Source organism: Myiozetetes cayanensis, unplaced genomic scaffold, assembly GCF_022539395.1.
Source record: "Myiozetetes cayanensis isolate MyiCay16 unplaced genomic scaffold, myiCay2020 scf1, whole genome shotgun sequence".
NCBI lineage: Eukaryota > Metazoa > Chordata > Aves > Passeriformes > Tyrannidae > Myiozetetes > Myiozetetes cayanensis.
The window spans coordinates 38056356-38080597 of record NW_026086604.1 but is presented as its reverse complement, the minus strand read 5'-3'; the positions used below and the strand labels follow the sequence as shown (position 1 = coordinate 38080597).

The 24242-nt window shown below is 35.5% G+C and overlaps 1 protein-coding gene across 1 annotated transcript in view; it reads left to right on the top strand.

Moving 5' to 3' along the window:
• Positions 1–24242, top strand: part of RP1 (RP1 axonemal microtubule associated) — a 171464-nt gene that overhangs the window by 118398 nt on the left and 28824 nt on the right. The window contains exons 40-48 of the mRNA XM_050322391.1: positions 293–424; positions 918–1096; positions 2102–2188; positions 4535–4667; positions 6007–6146; positions 11030–11282; positions 17089–17330; positions 19866–19992; positions 21610–21758. Coding sequence (XP_050178348.1) covers positions 293–424; positions 918–1096; positions 2102–2188; positions 4535–4667; positions 6007–6146; positions 11030–11282; positions 17089–17330; positions 19866–19992; positions 21610–21758 — 1442 coding nt within the window. The remainder of the gene's footprint in view (positions 1–292; positions 425–917; positions 1097–2101; positions 2189–4534; positions 4668–6006; positions 6147–11029; positions 11283–17088; positions 17331–19865; positions 19993–21609; positions 21759–24242) is intronic.

The following is a 24242-nucleotide window of genomic DNA, read 5'->3' as shown; positions in this document are numbered from 1 at the left end:
CTGAGATGGTAATAATCATTACGACAAATCTATCCCTACATTTAATTTCACAAGATCTGTAAAAATGTAAAGATTTCTTCACTTTGTCAAGTATTTTGGACTGTAGTGGAACAGACAGAAATACATGTACACACTGCCAACATATATTCTCAGAAGTCTTATTTCCTTAAGAAGTTCATCAAAAAAACACACTTTACTGATTTGCCTAAGATAGAAACTTATGACTGTGTACATAGAATATTTTGTTGCTTAAAAGGTATAAATAAATAATGTTCCATTTATTTTCCTTCAGATGAGTGGTTCTTGGAAAAAATTGTTATAAAAGAAGACTTCTACCCTTACTCTGCACATGTTTTTGTTCACAATGACTGGATAAATAAACGCTCCAAGAAAGATTTTGTAGAAGTGGCAATTCCGCTCAAAGGTAAGAGAAGTGTCCTTTATTTGAAATGAATCACTCTTGTGTGGTAGAGCAGAACACAGCTGGTACAAGGCCACTTCATACTGTAGGCAGAACTGAGCATTGGAACTCCAGTGGTGAGGGACATGGGTCCTCTCCAAGGTGAATCGTGCCTTCTGTAAACAAGGAGGAAGAAATTATGCCTGGGATGGAGAATATGGAATTGGCTGTATTGAAAGAATGTCCTCTGGTAGTACATTTCCTGTCCTTGGAATGATACAAAGAAAATAGGCATGGCTCCTGTGTGAGTGTGACATGGATTTACGTAGCAGCTGGCCCGGTTTTCTACCTCTCCGCAGGACTAACATGAACAAATGAGGGTTTTGTGTCTTCGTTGCCTTACTTGCCTGTGCTAAATCCAGCACTAGCAGGCAATATAATCTTGTATCTTTTGGTTTATGCTGCCTTATAACTTAGATACAGGTTCTAAATATACTTTTTTCTTTTTTCATGGCAGAAACATCTGTGACATCTCTTGTGAAAAATTTTGACAAGAAAAGCAGAGGACTATGGCAAACATGGGTACACTGTACACAAGTACCAGAAGATGTTCCTGACATTCAAGTTGTTGCATTTGGAAGAAAAGGGAAATCCCCTGCACAGAAAGTTCAAAATCTGCGTGATGATCCTTTTTTGGTTGGTTTCTTTTTTATTTCACAAAAGTCTTACCAAATAGTTTCAGTAAAATAAGAATTGCAGCCAGTATGTGTGAAGTTGTGTGGAATGATTTCTTTTGGTAAGTGTTAATGTTTATACCTCCATGTCCTATATAAACAGTTCTTGGAGAACTTCTCACTTGTGGGCTAACACCTATTTCTTAGTAAATCTCTCTTTAGCAAATGCCAAATTTGATGTGAAAAACCTCTTTAACTTTGAATGAAGACTAGTAGGCCTCAAAAGTAAGGCAATCAATGATGAAGCTGTTCCATACTTCCTTTACATTCTGCTTCTCAAACCTCAACTAATCTGTTTTTACTACTTAGAAGCTGTATCTCTTTAAAATGAGTTTGTGCCTGGGCAAATGTCAAATCTGTAGTTTGCATACAAAGTTAATGGCAGCTTCTGCACTCCCACGCACCTGGATCGCCCCTTTCAAAAGTTTTTTATTCTTAAACATGAGGAAATAAACCTCATTACCCATCTTTTGTGGAATGGCAATATAAACATCACTTGCTTAACTGATGCAAGAGGAAAAGATACAAGCAGCAGCATATGATAGAACTTACTTACTTTCTCTTGAGCACTAAAATAGCCAAGAACAGAACCAATAGCCGAGGATAAGAATCATCGTGAATTCAAGTTTGAGAATAAAGATGTGATGGAGAGGTTGTAAATAAGGAAACCAGGAGAAAAGGATAGTAATATGAATTTGGCTTGAAAACACAGAACCGGTCATCCATTTTCTTGCTTTTGATGTGTTGGTGTAGGCTCTGCAGCCAATTCTCTCAGTTAAAAATGAACATAAATTATGATACAAACATGAGGCCAAATTAACTTGCTGTCTTAACGGGACTTCCTCACTCCAATATTAATATAATTGACTAGTGTTTTTACCTATTGTATTTATTTATTATTTAACATGGGTTTAAAGAGTTATACAAACTATTACATACAATGTTTATTTTATTTTTTTCCCAACAGTTGACTGTTGGTGATATTGGAGATATAACAAAACTTTCCTTTAAGTTATCCGGTCCATCCCTGAGAAGAGGAATTAAACTTCACAAGGTATTCCAAATTCAATACATATACGCTTGCAATACTCTTCAGCACACCAGTAAATAACTTCTGTTGAAAGACAGATGGTTAGCTTTGCTTTGCATCACACTAGCAAAGCCAGTCATTTTCTGTGTCTATTACCTGGTATCAACAGATGACTGCCTACAACTTCCTGATCTCTTTGTGGGCAGATCCACCTTGTTTGCACCTGCTGAAGTGCATATAGGTATAGCTGTTCACTAATGTGCAGATCTATCCTTGATTTCTTCTAAAGTGAAAAAAGTAATATCAAAAGTTTCAGATATGTCTCAGAAACACGGCTTACAGATGAAACTGCAAAGGCTAAAAAGGAGACAAAACCTCTATATTCCTTTTGCCAATCTCTGTTTTCCCTATTTTGGTCTTTACAGAGGTACTATAAAAATTGTAAGAGTTTTTCCTGTTATCTCCTGGAATCTTCTGAACACTTCTGTAGAAAATTATATAACCTTAGCTAAAATGTATGTATTTTCTGTGAATTTTGAAGGTGTAGTACTATAAAAGGAGTAGCTTTTTCTTGCACAAAAATATTTACTGGCTCTTTCCAAAATGAAATACAAAACCATTTTTCACTTTTCTGTAGAATATAGAAACATTATATGATTTGGAGAAAAAGTTTACACACAAACATAGTCTTACAATCAACAAGAATTTGTCAGGTACATTTCATTTTAAGGCCAAAGTCTACATAAATTTACACACCTCATTTTTATGAGTCCAGTTTTAGCAGGTTTTCTGCCTGCATATGCAGGTAACCCTTAGAGCAATTTTAATACACATAGGAGCTTGTGGTACTTATTGATATTTAATTAGGTGTTGTATATATTGATAGAAATTAGCGAGAATATTTTTGTATAAGAAGAATTTATACATTTAGTGTAAGAAAATTCAGTTTTGCAAGTGCAAAATAGAAGTAAGCAATGGGCTGCATTTTTAGTGGAATTTGATGCTATCTAAATGAAAACACCTCTTATTTGATTAATTAATGGTTTAATTCTGGAAAGGGTTGTGGAGAATTGTTTATTTTTGTCTGCAAGCCCTTGTGACTGATCTTGTGAAGCACTGGACACAATGCATAAGCAACAAAGAAAAATCTTCAGTCATTACATTTCTAGGAACTCAAGGGCAAGACAGTCTGACAAAATTTTTAAGAGTGGACCTGTCAAATTCCCAATAATTTAAATTATATCATTCAATTATATAAATATTTATACATTTCAAAGCTTGAAATTAAAATCCACGTGAAGAAATCTGTACTCAGGATTTCCAAACTCTGGTATGTGTATTTTGTACAATGAGCTCAAAGTTTTGCTTTTGTCACTGGTGTCTGTACTGGTAAGAAGTCACTTCACTAATTTTGGGAATCCCTGCCTAAGAATTTCAGTCACTGTCAATTACTTACTGTCTTGATGAAATTAAGTTTTTGTTTCATTTTGTTTTGGTTTAAATGCCTTGGATATACTATTTCTATACAAAGAGATTTTAAAGGCTGGAGAAACCATTCCTGCAAACTTGCAGTCATTAGCTATGTATTAAAGTTCAATACTGTGTGTCATAGTTACCAGAAATGTTTCTGCATACACTTGATAGATTTCCACTCTGTATTTTATAACCTGATGTAGGATAGAGTTTATGATCTGAGTTGCCCTCCTGTGAATCTAATTTCCACACTGACCATCTCAGTAGCTAGGATATGTGGCTCCTAAGACTGTGCATCCTTAGTTGGTTTGGAGGTTCAAAGTTCACAAAATTGGTACCTAATTTGTTCAATGAGTGTTTAAAGCCAAGTGCAATGAAGCTGGACCTAAGGCTTGCACCTTCTACTGAAATTCATTCTTTAAACAACTCATTTCCACAGGGAGCCCTGAAGACCGCTGGACATGTAATTCCTGTCGACTTTGAAAATCCTAGCTGAGATATAGCAAGTCACATTTAAATAAATAAAAAGTAGCAAAGCAAATGTTTTTGCAAAAATCAAATAGCATATGCTATTAAGATTGATGTAACTGTATGCATTCATTTGACATTCTGAAATTGCAAACACATACAGGTCAATTTAATCTGTATCCTTCATTGGTTCTCTACAAATGGGTCCTATGCTCGTGTCAATATGCAATGAAGAATACACCTATAAACATCAAGCTGCAGAATTAGGAGCTTGAAGCAACTGCTGTAACTCTTATACAGAATCCAGCAGCTTTTATAAAATGTGTTCAGGAGTTAGAAATAGGAAGAAATGTAGGTTTCTATTGGGATAGAAATAAAAAAATCAAGCAATTCAGATAAATTAATTTCTTACTTTGATTCTGTCTGCAGCTTCGGCTAAAAGACCTGGACACTAAACAAGAGCTGGGCTTCCATACTGAAGCTCCATGTCTGTTTGGAGAAGATGGATCTGAGACTGTGACAGAGCTAGCAGCAGTCTGGCCAGACAAGCCACCACTCAGGGGTATGCTGCTGAGATAAAGAATAAATACACGAGCAAATGCACGTACATACACAAAACTGTAAACTGCCTAATGGGATGAACACAATGGACAAGACTGCAAAGCATTTTATATACATTAAAAAAACACTCAAAAATATTTTTGAAGATTCATTCAATAGACCTGCACAAAACCATGTGGGGGTCTAAATACACGTGTAGTTAACGCATTTTCTTGTTTTAAAACAACTGATATATTGTTTTCCCTAGACTAAGTACCAATTTGAAAGTCTGAAAAATGCACACAGCTGAATTAGTATATTTCTGTTGCAATTTTGAGCAAATGACTGACTTACACTTGGTGAGGGACTGAATCACAGATTAAAAAAGGGCAGGTGCCAAGTCATAATGGCATGAATCACAAAGAGAAAATACAATCTTTTTTTAGGTTTTCTTCAAGGCCCATTCCTGGCCCAGAAACCCTGTTTCATTTCATCATCGTGTTTAAAATATGATAACATGTTCTTTTGTTCTGATTACATTTTATAAAATATTTAGAAAAGAATTCTCATTTATTATACTCTATGAACAGAAGACTTAGTTAAAATATTTAAAACTTTTTGCATCTAACATCTAACCAAAGGCTAGACTGGAAATGGAAATATATCTAAAGAGCCTGGTATAACATTTAATTCTTCACAGAACTCATAAAAAGTCCTCTGTCATGCTGCCTCAAAGAATATGTACTATATAACTCATCAGCCAAAAGTCATGGCAAGCTATCCTTTGTGGTGAAGAATAATAATAACAGTGCATATTTGTATAAATAGCTGAGCCATTTCTCCTGGCTATATTAAACTGATATTGGCCATAATTCGCAAAATGTGAGGTCAAAATATAATTCAGCTGATCCAGAACAGAAACTGGATTTCATCTTTTCTATCTGTGTTTTTTTTCCTCGGTAAAGTGTTAGAGTTGATAAATCCTAACTCAGTTTAATACCTTAAATTCCCACAAGAACTCCATGCTTTTTACAATGCCTGATAGAATCAGTGTGATTCTTTTAGATGATTTCAATGACCACTGGGTAAGAGTCCAGAACTAGGACATCTTCTTCTGTCATGCAAGCATGTATTGTTGCATTGATTCATAAAGGACATTTCATCTCTGATGCTGTACTGTGTGCTGTGAGGTAGCTAGCAATCTATATGAAACTCAGAAAATTTATGTCAATTCCTGTAACTTAATTCCTTGGTCTTGAAATTGATCTTGTACCTAAAATAAATTGGTTTATAATGTTTGATAATTATGTTACTAATAGTCTGATTTGGTAATGTCTTGTGTCACTCATTTTTCATGGCAGAAGTCCTTTACTCGATCAGTGTTCATACGGGAACATTGCCTGCAGCAGGGACTGATGCAAATGTGTTTATTACAGTATTTGGAGAGCAGGGAGATTCCAGTAAAAGGCAACTAAGGCACTCGAATTTTGAGAGAGGACAGGTTAGTACTAAGTTATCTTCCTTGCATGTTTTTTATTTTATTTTTTTTCCAATACCATATTTCTTTTTAATTATGAAATACAAACCTTGATGTTACACTCTGGTAACCTGTGGAAAGAATTTGTTGCTTACTAAGTAACCTGAATTGGCATTACAGTTTAAGAATAGTTTAATTACCAAGAAATTTAAAACCTATAAACCACTAGTAACTGTTCTTAGAATCTGGAAGTGAATCCAATGATATATAAAATTCTGTGGCTTAATTTTCAGCACTTTCAGCACTTAAATTTCAGCACTTAATTTTCTGCTGCATAGAAATATTAGGGCTATTTCCTGTGATTACTCCTTTAAAATGCACTTCTTTCAAAAGATCTGTCCAGACAGAGTTGAAAGAAAGATTTTAAATGTGTTAGCTACTATATGTTAATTAATCCACTTATATATAGAATTGCAAACAGATAAAGCTGCTTGTAAATACTGGATCTGCTCAAGATATATCCTAGGAGAGATTTTCTGGTCAACCTTTGCTAATTACCATAGTAATGATTACATCTATACAACATGTTCCACGTACCCTGGACTCAGACCAGGTATGACTAGATAGGATTTAAAGAGATTTAATTGATCATTTCAAATGACCAATTCATCCTGTACAACAAAGCAGGATCCTCTATATTTCATACCCCTTCATATACTCTCTCATGGATGAGATGCCATAGCTTTCCTAGGCAACATGTTCCACTGCTTTCCCAGCCTTGCCCTTAACAAGTCTTCCTTCACTTCCTTTGTAATGTCAAAATATATTCTTGAGCTTAGAAACTTAGAAACCAGACATGTCATCATGTGTTCCTGAGTAATTGATATATTTTTTCCATGAATTTGTATAAGCTTTTCTTCTCTTTGTTTCTCTCTGCTTCTCTCCTGCTTTTATTGACTTCTCTCTTCTACTCAACTGTCTTGTTGCTGCATTGTTCCTTGTATAGAAGAATGGTTCTTTAATCATCCTACTTAGACATTCCTATATGTTTTTCTGACTCTTCAATAATACATTTGCAATTTTCTTAAAAATTTGCCATCACCTCCTCTGCTTCTCTTTTTTCTTCTTTGCCTAATTTCTATTAGCTTAGCTCTAGGTACCATCTTCAGACAACATTTGTTCTAAGTGGACTCTGTGATATCATATATAAAGCATTCCTAGGCAGAATAACTACATTCATTTCCAAGCTCAGTCACTGGTTTACCTGGTGATCTGAATGTATGATTTTACTTTCCTTGTATCCCTTATTTCTCACTGTAAAATGAAGATCATCAGTCGTTTAGGCAAGAATGAAAAGAGATAAGCATATATATATTTCAATGAAGTTTAATTCCACTGTCATCTACTACTGAGGAAACTAAAGATATCTTTTAAAATATGCTTAATCTCTTCTTTTCATAGCAATAACCTAATGCTAGATTCATAGCAGTATTTAGTGTCCTGGTGTCTAGTGAAATTACTCTCCATTGGGAAACACTTAACAATTAGCCCATAGTCTTCCACCCAAAGTATTTAGGCAGGTTTTTCTTTTCCTTTTCTTATAATCTCTTGAAACCTTTCTTTTTTTTTTCTAAGTTGTTATTTTTGTAAAATCCTGCTGTCCTAGTCCAAACACCTCTATGAAAAAAAATACGAAAAGGTTTGTGATATTGATTTTCTCGATTATATAATTAAAAATACAGGTTAATCCTTGGCATTTTTGAGGGCAAATGTTTAGAGGCAATTAGAAGTGTTAATAAAAGACATAAAGACACATAGTCGGTGACATAATCTGGAAAAGGGGCCTAAAAAGAAATAATTTACATGGCAGTTGTTGTTAATACAGAGTTGTTAATACAGAGTTGTTAATACAGAGTCAGTGTTTGCGTTAAAGAAATCAGAGCCACCACAGTGAGTTGAGCAGCGGAGTGCTGTGTCTTCCCAAACAGATCCTTTGTTTTAGGGGAGCAGTTTTTGTGCTGTGGACAATGAAAGTGTTCTGCATCTTAGGTATTTTCTGTATTCAAGTTCTTCATTGTGCGATAGGTTCTTGGGAAAGAGTTGAGCAGTGAGATGGCAAAACGTTCTGATGATACTAAGCTAATAAATATGAAAGCTGGTGGCAGAGATTGAAGAACCTCATGCAGAGTGAATGAGTAATAAAATGGTAGATTAAATCATTGTAGCTAAATGAAAAGCAGTGGCTGTGAGGGGGAAAACCCCTTAAATTTGCATGTAAAATGATGGGCTATGAAATAGGAAAATGACCTTACCATAAGGATAGGTTTGTGACTATGTCAACCCAATGCCCAGTAGAAGCAAAACAAAAGGAAAACAGAACAAATAAAATTTTTAGAAATTATTACAAAAAGGAAAAACTCAGCCACTTCTAGCCAGAAAATACAGTCATGCCTCCAACTAAGTTCTCTGGTGCAGACTCATAATAGATGCTGTGTTTTGTTCTCATTCACTTGTCTTAAAAAGTGCAAGAAGAATGTCAAGTGATATGAAATATCTTCCATACAAGGAACAATGAAGCAAACAAGTACTGTTTTGCCTGGAAAAGAGATGATGAGAGGAAGGGTGAGGGAGATAAGAAATATAAAATGGCATAGAGAAAATGAGCATTTCTATTTTCTCATGAAATACAAGAGCTCAACAGCATTCAATGACACCTGCAGGTGGCAGATTCAAAACAAAAGGACGTGGCTTTTTACACAGTGTGTAATTAATACATTTTACTTTCTGGAACAAGATGTTGCAGATGGCAAAATGCGTATTGGTGCAAAAAGCCATTGCACATTGTCGTGGAAGACAACTTTCCACTGTGGAATGTTAAGTGCAAAGACGCTATCTCTGGCTCAGGCAATCTCTGAATCACAAATTGCTAAAGCCTCAGAGACTTTATATTCAGGAAGCATCTCTATATATTTGCCCTGTTTTTCAACTCTTCTCAAGAAATCTGTTACTGGTAGCTGTTGGCAACACTATATTGGACTAGATGGATTTGCAATCTAAAATACTACTACTAGTCTTACATTCTTTATACATAGAAGTACATCAATAAAAAAGTTGGAATGAGGTTTTAGTGAGAATATCTAAGAATAGAAGGTGAAAAGAAGGAATGTAGAGGGCAAGCTGTCTTGAGAGACAAGATTACATTAGTAATATACCTGGAAAATATGGAACGGACAGGCAAAGAAAACACAGTTAAGGAAACTTGAGACATCAAAAAAAAGGATCTTTCTTAACTGATAGAGGACAGGAATATAAGGAAAAGCTAAGAAGGCAGAAAATTGCAACAAAGTGTAAGAAAAAAGTGTAAAATGGGTTTGCAAAACAGTTTAAATGAAATCCTTTTGACTTCCATTAATTATACTTCCAGTAGTGTGTTTAATGTAGTTCCAAATGTCTTTATACTGAAGGGAAAAAAAGAAATACAATGACATCAACCAAAAGTACATTCTTGCTAATGCTGAGGGAGTAGGCAATTTAATGTAGTATTATGAGAATTCATTGATAACAATGGGCAATTATGACCACTGTTGTCTAATGAATGTTAATTATTATCATAAAGAATGAAACTAATGATAGGTCCCTTTCTCAGAGAGACTTCGCTGTGAAGGAACATGAATATTAGCAATACAGGCTATTTCCTCTAAGTCAAGGGTCATGTAGACTGACAAGAAAATTATATTTGGCTTGGAACTACAAAGAATAAAATTAAAAAGCAATGAGTGCACCCAAAAAGTTATTTGCAAGATGTTCCTCAGAGCTAGATCTTATTTTGGTCTACATATACATTACATGCAGAAGTATAACTTGCCATGGTAACTGTTTGAGGAGATTGTAGATATAACAAGGTAAAAATGCTGGAAGTCCTAAGCCTGTGATAGGAATAATAACTCTGATGTTTTCTTTTTCTGATCACATTGTAGAGAATAGTCTGACACAGACAGTAGAATGGACCAGATGACATAATTCTTTCTAAAAATCATCTCTTCCTTTGTTGCTTTCTGGTCCTCATGCTTTTTCCTGCCTGGTGGCAAACTGGTTGGCAACAAATAAAAATTATAGCGTCTGTTTCTACTATCCATCTGGGTTTTTTTAATGTCACCCACACACATGCCCATGTATCTACCCACCCACTTATATTATCTCTCACACAGAACATATTCATTCTCTCACTCACATAATTTATTCATCCCAACATGCACTAGTGCAGTTGCCATTTAGCTTTTGTTTACTGGTAGCCGTAGCAATATTTAAACAGATGTCTATTTACACCCGAAGAGCACATCAATTCTTGCCTGTATGCGTGCACTGCCTTAGTTATAGTTTCTAATGTCAGTATCTTCCTTTGTTTGCACAGTCATCAACACTGTCAGTATTTCTGTTCAGAGTTGAATAATACAACATTTCCCACTTGAAAAATAGGATGTCTTAGAATGCAAAATACTTTGAAATATGTAAAAATAAAATGCCTTATCTAAACCAAGATTTAATTTACCAGGTCTCTTCTGATACTTGAAGCACTTCCTTTGTTTCAGTTATTAGGAAGTGGTTGAACTTCAATTTTCATGAGATTTCTGGGTTTTTTTTTTCTACCCAAAAATGTTGAATGCTTTTCGTAATAATGCCTGGGCTGCAGTGATCATGAAGAATTAAAAATGTACATATTTAAAGATAGTTTCTGAACAGGTTCTCCAAATATGAATGCCAGCCTCTAATGTCTTTCCTTACTCTCAGAAAGGAAAAGATACTTCAGCATTGAAAGGAGTCTGCCTTTCCAAACATGATCTCCTCAAAGATGGAAGATAAAATATGGTTTAATCAGTTTGCTATTCTTTTTACCTCTGCCTTCTCAGGTTTCTATCTCTGAAATGAGAGCAGTAGACCTTGGACAGTTAAGCAAAGTCCTTGTTGAGCACCATAATGAGGGTTATGGAGCCGGATGGTACCTGGACCAAATTGTCATCCATGAATCAGGCAAGACTGATGACCAATATGTATTTCTTTGCCAACAATGGTTAGACAGTGGAGTTGGTGATGCACAGATGAAACGAACATTGAAACTCCTCGGCAAAGTCGGGAATGGAATGCTGACAGGAAAGATTTATGGTAAGGACCAAAATCCTCAAAAATCCTTTCAACTTTAGTTTTAATTGCAATTTATAATATTTTTTGGTTATTTTTAAGGCTAAAACCAAACTACAGAAGCAATATAGTTTGAACGTGAATTGCATCTCTCACACAAGTTATCTCTCTAAACACTTTCCTGAGCTGGTAAATACAATTACAATATTCAGGGAAGAAAGACTAGACCAGAAGGGAGATATTAAGTGATGGAGGCAATGAAGGAACTGTGTTTTCAGTTGAAGCTAGAAAAAAAGCTGAAGCAGAAAGAGGTAGGTTGGTCCATATGGCAGTCAATGCAGAGCAGAAGGCTCCTGCAACAGTGATGAAATCACAAAAAGAGATACAAAAATGCTTTTAGCAGAATGAGATTTTTTCCGTATGTTCATATATTTGCAGAAAGCATTTGCTTTTATTTGCAGTTTTCTCTTTTACTTATATCAATGGCACAAGTTCTTGCAAACAGTTAGTTGACCTGAACTCAATATCCTATTCTAATTGTTAATTTAAAAAAAGACTAAAATTCAGAAACAAATTAGACAGTGAAAACATGGTAAGTCTGTTATACTTTGCCAGGGTACTGGATTTCTTAGCACTCTCACATGTCTTTTTTGAAGAGGTGTAAAATGTTGGTTTGAGTCCATTTATGAAGTCTGAATCAGAACTGGTAGACCAAGCTATGTAAAGTTTAATCTGAAGGTGTGAATTTGCATTCTGTATCAGCCATTTTTTCAACTGATCTTTATCAATTTCTGTACTCCTGTATATTTTCTTTTGTGTTCAGAGAGTTTTATATTATACATAGTTGCAGACAAAATTAGTTCACATTTAACCACCTGTAGTTAGTCCACTAGTGAATATCTCATTATCATCTAAGGAAACAGAAAAATAATGTCACTGAGACAACAGAACAGAATACCATGGAAATATAGGCATAGGATGAGCAGTTAGAGTGGTGTCAACTACAGAATAAGAAATAGCTCTATTGCACCACTGTTAAGTACTCTAGATCTCTAATAAGTAGATCCCATAGGTGTCCTACATAATCCACAGAGTGAGGCAGGCGTCTTCTGAGGGTAATTCAGAGCAGAAGCCCAAGGCTGGTCAAAGTCTGTTACATCTTTCTTCACTGATAATGTGATAAGTGAGAGAAATCTTGCATCCTTGTTTATGCACCTTGATTAGTGTCTGAATGTAACTGTAATGTTAAACATAAAACCATTTTCCTTCCTTGGTTTCCCACATACACATAGTCCTCAAAAATGTCGGTGTAGATTTGATAATAATTTCAAGTCTGTGGTTATCAATACTCAGCTCTGTATCCACTGAAAATCATTTCTGGTCAGGGTGTATAATAATTCCAGAAATAATATGACAAGTAAGCAGAGAGCCTATGACAAATGGAGAAATAAAAGACTGATCAGCAAAAAATGACCTTAGGGGTCAGAAAATTACTAAATTCCAAGGTGACTCAGATTTTATAAAAGAATTAAAACAAATAATAAAGGTTCTTCAACCATTTACTTATGAAAAGAACCTGGAAAGATGTGTAAATATGCATGAACAATAGAGTCCAGACTGAAGGTGATGTAGCTAAAATCTCTAAAGAAATAGAGTACTTTATCTCTCTTTTCATTAAGGAACTGTAATGTTGGCCAGGGGATTAAAGATATTAAGCACTAATGGGAATGAGGTTATTGGCAATTGTCAAATCTAAAATGCAAAGAGAACTTCCAGTTTCATGTAGTCAAACAGTGACAAACAGAATAGTCATTAGTCCAGAATACTAAAGGAATAGGGAAATGAAGTAGCAGAACTAACAGCAAGGTTTTAAAGCAATTTGGTGAAGACAAAAGGTATGACTTGGCAATAGTAAAGGTAACAGCTCCTTCTAAAACATAGAAAGCATAATGTAGGTGAATATAGAATTAGTAATTGTTCACATGAAAAGCTCTATAACGCACTGAAGAAAAGAATAGTTAAGATAATAGATGCAAACAGGAAATGAGAAAGAATGCACCATGACTTTACTAAAGATAGGATGTAAAACAAGATGCCACTCCAGAAATATTGTGCAGTAAGACAAATGTAATAGCATCTAATCTGTCTAAATTTCAGTACTGAATTTTATTTGCTTTATGAGAAATTATTAGGTAATCATAAGAAAGTGAAAACTAGTAGTAAAGGAAGAATTGTAAAGGCCTGGAGAAGAGACAATGAATATGCTAATGAAATCTGTTGATGCTAGAAAGCTGAGAGTTCTGTCAGGATATGAAGAGGTTGTGTGATAAACTGAGAACTAGAGGAAAACAATGGAACTGAATTCTGTGGCAAAAAGCTTGTATACAATTAGGTGTAAACCCAACTAGATATTTGAGCTCTTAATTCTGATACACATTCCTAATTTCCATTGTAATGTGGGGTTTTTTTGGTTAGTTGGTTGGGTTTTTATAAAATGAGGAACTAAGTAGTACTTTACAGTCTAAAAGCTGTATTTGATCTGTGTCACCATCTTTGTAATGATTTCTGCTACACACGTAGCAGAGGACTATGAGAAATATCTGGGCTTGTTATGTGATCACAGGATAATTTCTGAGGCAGTAATGTGGTGTGGCTATGGGGTTACTGTCACCCGGCAATGTATGGAGGCATTATCAGTTAAAATCTAAGTGATTTACTACCTCTACAGAGAAACTGAGATATTTCACCAGGAATGCTACGTGCAATTGTGGCCATCTGTGTCCAGAAGGACTGGTTAAAGATGGAATAGCTCTAAAGACATTATGATAACTGAGAATATGGCAATTCTTTGTTGTGAAAGGGCATTGAAAAAACTTGACAGATTCAGAATAGCAAATTAAATGCTCAAAATGGACACAGTCGTGATCTATAAAATTAATGGTGGTTTATACATCAAGGAGGGAGAACTGTTATTTAAGCTAGTAAAGTTGTCATAAAAATAAATGGGTTTCAGCAGTCAGTTAATGCCATTCTGAGAGAATTAAAAGATTTCTGAGAAAGAAACAAAGAAAGAATAAATTTTTAGCATAGCACTCTTTGTCTTAGGCTGAACCTGGCTGGATGCCAGGTGCCTATCAAAGCTGCTCATCATTCACTTCCTCAGCTGGACAGGAGAGAAAAAACACAACAAAAGGCTTGTGGGTCAAGGTAAGACAGGCTCAGCAATTACTGTCACAGGCCAAACAGACCAGACTTGACTTGGGGAAATTAGCTTAATTTATTACCAATCAAACAAGAGTAGGATGAGAAATAAAACCAGATCTAAAAACACCTTACGCCTCTTCTTCCTGGGCTAAACTTCACTCCCAATTTTCTCAACCTCCTCCTATCCAGCTTTTCAGGGAAATAGGAAATGGGGTTTGCGGTCAGTTCATCACATGTTGTCTCTGTCTCTCCTTCCTCTTCAGGAGGAGGACTACACACTCTTCCCCTGCTCCAGCATTGGGTCTCTCCCACAGGAGACAGTCCTCCACAAACTTTTTCCAAAGTGAGTCCTTCCAAGGGGTTGCAGTTCTTCATGAACTGCTCCAGCATGGGTTCCTTCCTTAGGGTGCAGTCCTTCAGAAGCAAACCTGCTCCAATGTGGACTCCTCTCTCCAAGGGGCCATAAGGTTTCCATGAAGTCACATCCTCCTTCAGACATCCACCTGCTCCATCTTGGGGTCCTCCAGGGCCTCCAGGTGGATGTCTGCTCCACATGGATATCCATGGGCCATAGGTGGACAGATGCTTCACCATGATCTTCACCATGGACTCCAGTGCCTGGAGCACCTTCTCACCCTCCTTCTGCACTGACCTGGGGATCTGAAGAGTTATTTCTCTTGCATTTTCTCACTCTTCCCTTTTCTAGTTGCAATTGTGCAGGTCTTTTTTCCCTCTCTTAAATACCTTATTGCAGAAGCACTATCACTTTTGCTGATGGGCTCAGTGTTTGCCAGTCGTGTATCTGTCTTGGAGACACAGACACTGGCTGTATTGGACTTGGTGGCCTTCTAATGGCTTCTCACTGAAGCCGTCCCTGAAATCCCCCTGCTATCAAAACCTTGCCATGTCAACCCAGTACATTATTTTATACTTAGTTAAAGAGAAGGAAGGAAGCTGCTTTTAAATTGGATCTTTACAAATTTATCAGAGATTATGGAATTGAGTTTAGGTGTTACAGCAGTGTATGTTACTGTATGACAACAGGCACAGTCCTTCCATTCACCCTTCCTGGGCAGCTATACACCGATAGTTTAAAAGCTTAATATTTCCGTACTAAAGGGTTACAATATCTTAGAGTATTTCACAGGGGATATGATAAATTTTCATTTGACTTCCTTTTTTTAATGGATATCATTGGTTTCATTTACATTTAGTGTTCATAGATGTGAAAATGGTAGGTATTTAATATTATTCATCAAACCATAACATTGAAGTTATTTTAGATGATTTTACAGATGATGAGTACTAAATTTTTACCTTCACCAAGTCCTGGATTTATGGCACAGATTCTCACCTGATCTACAGTAGTAAAACTTTACTAACTTTAGTTATATAGGGAGTCAAAGACTTTTCTGTCATGGTTAGGAAGTGAAGTTTGGAGGTTTATGGACACAAACTCATAAAGTCATGGTTTCTGTTACTCAAAGTAAAATAACCTGTTTTACAAAATAGCTACTTGAAATTATAAAATCCATACTTAGTCTTGCTTTGCATTAGCAGAGATAATAAAAAAATTCTACTCATTTCTGCTACAGCCCAGGTGACCAAAGACTTGGGTTTTCATATTTTTTGAAATTGAAACCATGATTTTTGGTAGCCCTGAATTTTCCATATATTCTATTTACAAATATATATTGAAAATATTAAAGCTAGCTAAAGGAGCACGGAGATCTTTTTGATGGATACAAGTTTCTGATAGTCAAAACTCTCTTACTGATTAAAGGTTTAACTAAATATCTGTTCCATATAGAGTTGCAGAAATTACTTAGGAGCCTAACTGGTGTCAGTCTGCAGTCCTTGTGAGTCTTCAGGGGACTGTCAATTCACCTATAATGCTTAAGTGACTAAGTGATTCAAATGATACATAGTAAAAATACTAGTTGAGTGTTTCCTGTGTCTGCAAAGTAGAGAAATCTAGGGACTGTTATATAGGACTATTTTTAAACTCTCAGTAAACACCAGTTCTTCACAGAAAAAATAGACAAGTTTTTGTACTTTGCTGTTACGATAATTGTGATGATCTGTGATAAAAATATCACATTTCAGGCTCTGAACCAGTTTATCTTATTACCATCTTCTCATAGTATACATGGAGCAAATTTTAAAATGTTCGTTTAAGTAAATCCTCAAAAAGTTAAAAAGAAAAAAACGCTGACCAGAAGTATCTAATAAAATACATGAAGCTTTTGAATGGTGATTAGTATAGAAAAATAATTATATATTTAAAATCATCAGAGGAAACATTTACAAAGGGGAAAAAAATCAACAGATCGACCTTGCTCTTCATAAGTCTCAAATATGGAACTGGCTGTCTTACTTGCACACTTTTCTTGGACTGGCCCATCTCTAAAGGGTCAGGTACTGCTATGGAAAGGCTGGTGTCCAAATTTGCTTCTGACTAAATCAGTGATAGTAAGTGAACCTGTCACATGCCAATATTTGAGCTTAGTACAAAAGTGGGATTGTGTTGCTAGTCATTCACTAACTTAGCCTGTTACAAATTGCTGCATTATTTTGGATAGTCAGCAAACCCATTAATTTTTTTTCTGCTGTTTTATTTCAACAGGGACTTGGGATGTCCTTGTTACAACTAGTGATATTTCTTCTAATTGCATGAACCCTAAAATGTCTCTAACTGTATGTGGTGAAAAAGGAACCTGTACTTCAGTCATATTTCCCAAAGGATCCCTTAAAAAAGAACAGATTTATGAGACTTCTATTGAACTAAGTAAGAAATTTAATACTATATTCAAAGTTCGCCTAGAAATTGAAGAAGCTGGAGAAGGAGAAACTTGGCATTGCCGTGAGGTAAAAACTAAAACCTAAAGCAATTAATTATTGTGTCTCTATTTTGTTGTCATTGTTGTTGTTGCTTTCCATATTTTATGGTTATGGCTTCCAGTTTTCAGTTCTGTCTGAAATTATATAATTTTTAATCTACAAAAGTTATGCCATTTGTAGAGTGGTAACTTCAGAGATTGCTTAAAACACTTGCTAGGATAGTGATGGATAACAAAATCTTGTAAACTTGGATGGATTTCTGGAGGGCATATATACAGATGTGCCATCATCTGTAGCATATCCAGTGGTATCTTTTCAGAACTGTACCCACTGGCATCCATTGCAATATTTACATAACTCCAAATTGGCTGTTACATGTTGTAGACTCAGTGATCCAAGGCAAATAATTAAGCTAGACACTAGGAATGCATTCTGATGAAAGTATCTGCCTTTTAAGTTGGCATGTGAATAAAAGAAGAGAATAGCAAAAGTGACAATCTTTCTTCTGATGTCCAAGATGCTGAAGCCAAAATCTGACATCACACTGAAATTGCTGTGGCACCTCACTATAGAAAAAAAATTCTTTATCTTGTTATGTTGGCAAAATAAAAAGAATTCCAAAGGAAAGAGTCATCTTCTTTCAAATTGCAGAAACACGTTTGTCCATTCACTTTTTTGGTTTGTTCTCATTAAAAGTTGGAGAAAAAGTAATTTTCCTGTCCAATACATGATATTAGTGAGCTGAACCCTCTGACATTTAAATGGTAGGCAGGTTGTTAATTTCATCTTCATAGCCAGATGAAATAGTCATCCAGCAAATATATCAAAATTAAGACTGTTTCTGCAGTATTGTAGGAGACAGTGGATCCCAGTAAAAATTTCAGAACAGAAACTCGGCAGTTGAAAACAGTGACATCTATTAATCTGCTTTACTTCATTAGCTCAGGACAATGACTCAAAGCTGAGTTATAAAAAAATCAGCATCATTTATATAAGTAAGGAAAAGATGCACATTTAACTTAGGTAGGAGGAAGAGGCAGAGAAAGAAATTATAAATTTCCCTGCTTTGGGATACATGTAAATTATTTGGGTTTTAGGAAGACATCTCCTCTTATTCTATGGTTTCTATAGGAAGATTGGCTGAATCCTTGTACAAGGATTCAGCTAGGTTGGTATAGGAGATTGTGGGTAATATCTAGTTATAAAAGACAGGTTACCAGTCTATTTACACTGCTGGTTAGAATCAGTGTGGTCATTTCTATGCTATTTTATCTTGATTTTACAAGATTGCACCTCCAGAGAGTCTGAGATTTCCCCTATCAAAAGTAAAGGAAGGTGTAGTTGGTTGAATTCCATGTTTAGATTTAGAATTTGTTCTTATAACCATAACTACAAACTAATTATCTTGATGTTTTTGAGGAAATTGAAATCAGTATAAAATAATGTTCAGAACAAGATTAATGCTTTATTTCTGTAACATGTAATAGCTAATATCTTTATTCTTGCTTCTTTCACATCTTGAAAAAATAAAGCACAGTAAATGAAATCTGTTTCAATAAAGTGTTCAGGAATGTAGATATTATTATGAAAGAGAAATTGTGCTAACATTATACTTCAAAGTACACTTAAAAAATTCTTTTCAATATGTCTGTCATAATGAAAAATAATAACAGTCTTTTGAAGACAAAATAATGCTACCATCTCCCAGTGATGATTCCTAACCAAAGATGATATTGCTTACTGGGTTAAAGGTTTGGACATTTTAGTGAGTTAAGTCATGAAGAATTGTATGAGTGAACTATCTGTGCCCTTTTCAAAGCAGGCTTACTTTGTGCAACTTTTTTTTTCCAAATATGTTGTCTGGTTGATCTTTAAATAGCTTAGAAAATGGAACCTTGTCTTTTAGTGTAGCTGGTACTACCATAGTGTAAGTTACCTTCTTATTAAAATACGTTTTCTTATAGTAGGAATAAGCAGCTTAACTCAGGAACAACATGTGTATAAACATTAGTTTATACACAGAATTTCACAGAGATTAAGAATACTTAGTATGATAGTCTATATATTCATATGATACATATGTGCAGATATATACATATGCCATAAAACATTCCTAATTTCTGTTTTTCAGTTTTTTCCCAGAAACACTTCTTTTTCTCTCTCCTCTTAGAATAAGAAAACATTCTGCACTGAAAAATATTGTGGCATATTGACATTTCTCAGAAGCTAAAATGTGCTCATATCAACACTTCTTTTTCTTCCATATGCTGGATGAATAAGATACATGAAGGAACCTTTTCTGAACAATTCTAAATATTTTTTCCCTTAGTGCAGTCTCTACAGCAATAATGTTGATAAGATTTTGATTATGTTTAATTAGGAAAGGTATCTATTCCTTCTCATTCAACAGGTTGCTTTCAAAAACATTTTAGAAAAGATTATTTCCTCTTATTTTTAAATATTGAGATGATGTGTCATAGCTGTTTAATAGTTTGTCTTTTGCTATAGTTTGCTTTAGAGTGCAACAGATGCTGAAGTTATTTGTTTTTGCTCTTTGCTAAGGTAAAGCTTCAGCACAGAGAAAGTAAAAATGTTCTAGAATTTCCATTTTGTCACAACTTTGCTGATGAGGAAGGAGGAAGAGTGACTGAGCTTCCAGTTCTCACAGCTGGCTCTCCTTTTCCAGCAGGTTTGTCTCAAATCAGAAGCACTGCTGATTAGTGACAATGGCTGATTTTCAGAGCAGTCCAAAGGATTTATCAGATATTTTCTACTTATTTCAACCTAGCGATGCATGGCAAGGTCCAGTCCACTCTAGTGTTTAAAAAACAGTGTCTCAGACCCCATAACTGAGCACTGTGTGCATTCAAGTCTGATTGGTATCAGTTTGTGACACATAAAAGAACAAGCATGTGGCACTGAAACTATTATAAAGCTTTTGAATGGTACTCAGAGTTCAGGTTTTTCTCAACGATATGATTTGGTTCTCTCCCAGACTAAACAAGGGAAATCCAGAGGAAATAACTCTTATACTGTAATTTCAGATAAGAAGGAGATCCATGGCCCCTCACAACCAAACTGTTCTGTTTGTGTTCCCAGAATTTCAAGCACTCTTTTTCTGTGACCTAGCAGTTGTATGTCATCAAACTCCATCAGAGTTGTGCTAGATCACCTCAAGACAGGATATTTTTCGTTTGCTCTGTGTTTCCTACAAGGCTTTATAGCCAGAGTTAGAGGAGAATGGAAGAGCTCTTGTCCTAAATGGACTATTCTACCATAAGAATATCCCAGTCTCCTCCAGAAGTTTAGGGTTTAAATCAAGCACAAGTAGTCTCTATATTCCTTGCCTTTTCTGCTGTGCTTTCAAAGTCAGTATCAAACAAAGCACTTAGGCAGAAGATTCTTGAATATGAATTTGAGAAGAGTAGTGCTGGGATATTCCCTGGGAAGGCTCTTTGCTTTTAAATACTTCTTAAATTTCTTTCCTTATGGAAGAACACAGATATTTAAGTCTTTACAAATGCTGCTCCTCCTTCCGAGGAGATTTAACAGGACGACGGATACTCTTTTCTTTACCCTTTCCCACAATTTTTTTCTCTTTTTCAATTGAATATTTTGGGGATGTGACATCTTTCTTATTTTGGGGGGACAGGTCACCAGTGTGTCTCACATTTCTCTGGTCATACAAATGGGTACTTTACATAAACAGCCACTCAAGAAATGCTCAGCTGAAGAGCTTTCAAGATGACATGCCAGAGAAATACTGTGTGTTCTCGGACATGTCATCTCCTCCGCTGAGGCCAGTAACTGCAATGGGAACAGTGTAGAGCGCCCAGCCACTGATTAAACCACGATCCAGACGAAATGCAAAAGATGATGCCTTTCTGGCAAATTTCAGCTTCGTTTGAACTCCATAAGGATCAGAGCAGAGATGTGCTTGTTGAGGGATTTAGCATAGCCTAGGAACTATTTAATTGGAATGTTATGTATTTACTTGCATACAAGTGGTGATCGAGTATCATTTACATGTTTTTGTACCAATTTGTGATGTGCTTATTTTTCTTTCATTTTTTCTTCTGCCTGTGTTTCAGGCCAGGTCCAACTATTTAAACTCATTACTCCTTATAATAGTGGTTCTTAAATTCTAATTGCAGTGCATATATATGCTTTTCTAAGCATTACAATATAGTCTTCTGATCACACTGGATAGGATGAGAAATGAAAATATAAGAGTAGTAATTTATTAAGTAATATATTTTTTAACTGATTAAGGTATGGTAAACTGTTGATCTCTTTTCCCCCACAGTGAAAAGCTATGTTCTCTACATCACCACGGGTGCTACCCCTGGGTCAGGAACAGATGCAGATGTATATGTCATGTTGCAAGGGCCTTTGGGAGATACCGGCAGAAGAAAGTTAATCAGAAAAGGAGATGACAATTTCACTAAAGGAAAGGTATACTTACAGTTTCTGCATTATATTTTTCACTTTTAGAACTCAGTCCAATTCCTGTGGACTTAATGGGAGTAGGGCAGTCTACAAAGTCCAGTTTGCAACACTCTGTAATTGAAAAGTGTGTGTGTCTATCAGTATCTCTATCTTATGTGGGAAATACTGATGTTTATATAGCTGACGTTAACAATACTTAAAAGTAATAAATTGATTATATCAAGTGCTTTAAGATTCAATTTTGTGAATATTGAAGGCCTTCAGTGACATGCCACTGGCTTTCCTGCCTATTTTCTTCACAATAGAGCCATAAAGAGACTCAATTTCCTTTTAATACCTCTTTTCTTCTCATGCCATTCTTCAGACTATGGCACCTTTCCCTGGCTTCTGCTGCCTACCCCTCAGTCTGGCTCTTGGTCTCTCTCCAGACAGTCAGACTCCATAATTTTCTTAGGTCTATCAAGAGTGTAATTTTTTCACTGTGCAAGAATGAGTCTTGTAGCTCATAGACATAGACCAGTCAAAGGCCAACATAACTTCCAGAGATGCATTTCCCTGTTGTACTGTCAGTATAAACAGAAATTAGAGGGAATTTAGGTACTCAGTGTGCTGCAGAAACATGGGTAGATTTATGTCTTTGACATAAAACCTAGTCCCTGTTGGAAGCTCTGGACATAGGGAGTGAAATTTTCAGCTAAAAAAATCACAAGATATTTTGACCATAGAATAAATACATTATTTGTGTTTACTGTGGCTCTTTATTTGAAAACAAATTTGAGGATTGCAACAACTTAATAAAGATTCTGAAACAAACATCTGTTATAGAAAATTTGGGTTGGAATAGTTAACTTTAGAAAAACCCACCTTGTGTCTTGCAACAATTCAGAAACGTTGAACATATTTTACATTAGACAGTGCTACTTGTGTGTGTTTGCCCTGATACTTCTCTGAAATCTCAGTGAATATTGTGACCATGATATTCTAACATGTCTCCCTTTCAGAAATATCATGCAACAGTAAATTATTTCCTTCTGTTGATGTTGGCTGCCAAACATATGAGAGTTTCTCTAAGGATGCAGCCTTGCAAATAAGTGTAGATTGATAGCCAAAGAAGAGGCATGATATGTGTGATTAGGAGGAGCTCAGATCTTAATTACCCCCAGCCTCATCAATTTAGTGGGAATTGAAAACAGGTATTGTCGTACTGGATTTCACCTACTTGAAATACTTATTCATATGAAAAGTATAAAGAGTTTAAATATCTTTCAGGGGCTAAATACTTGTGGATAAGGGTACTCAGTTTTAATAAAGTCACATTTGTTTTCCCTAATTCTGAAATTCAGATTATGGTTTACTGATAAGATGATTTAACTGAATTTTAGACCTGTGGTCCTTTTGTTCTCATAAAGTTAGTTTAATGCAAATTTTACTGGATTTCTCCTTAAATCATAGTTCCACAAATGTGCAATCTGATTTCTAGACTAGCAGCTTTTAACGAAGAGGGACCAGGAATGCACATCCAGAAATGTTACCTGAGAAAACAGAAGTGAACCGCAAAGATTTATAACCTGGAGGGTATTTTTATAGTGTTTGCGTCTATTTCAGTGTGGCTCAGAATTTTTCTGTCTTACAGGGTAAGATGCAGAGCTGGCATGCAGCCATCTCTTCATTACTTATTTGACATTTTATAGGAGCAGTGTGTGAATGTAACACAGTATTCTTATATTTCTAAATGTAGATATCAGCATTTGAATATTTTAGGGTCCTAAAAAGAAATTGCTTGCAGATAAGAAATAGAGAAACACATAAAAGTCTTGATTCACTCTTTGTTCTGTGAAAATAAATTAAAGGTATTTGGTTAATTGAAAACTGTAAAATGATTTTGCAAGCAAGACTCCTGCCTTTGCAGCAACATTTTGTTCGTGACATGTTTTGGAAATTTCCCAATGTTTTCTTCCCTTTACAAGTAATCTCCAAAAAGACTCTCAAGTGTAGAATGTCTCTTTCTACACCAGCCCAATCACATATTGTGCCGAGCACCCCTGCAGTCAGAGAGTCTGCACTTGGTGGTTTAGGGGATTTGGAGTATAACAGGCAGAATTTGCATTCTGAATCTTAACAGTTGTTCTGACATTTTAAAATGTGCTTTTCCTTGCAATAATTTTCCCCCTGACTATACAGTAACAGCTAGTGAACTGGAACAGTGTTTCTGTTAGAATACACATCAAAATATGGTGTTAGTCTCACAGAATGTCAGGGCTGCTACAAGCAACAGTTTAGCTTTGCAGAAATACATAAAAATGTTTAAATATTCAGTGAACTTTGCAGTGGATTGGAGATATTCTTCTCTCATTTAACAGGCCTTTTATTTTCATGAGCTGAGTTACATGGTAGTATAAAAGTGAATTAGCTTCTTATATCTGAAAAGTTGCTTTGCGCCTTTCCAAAGGCCTTACACCTGTGAAACCACCAGAGTAGTGGTAGATAAAG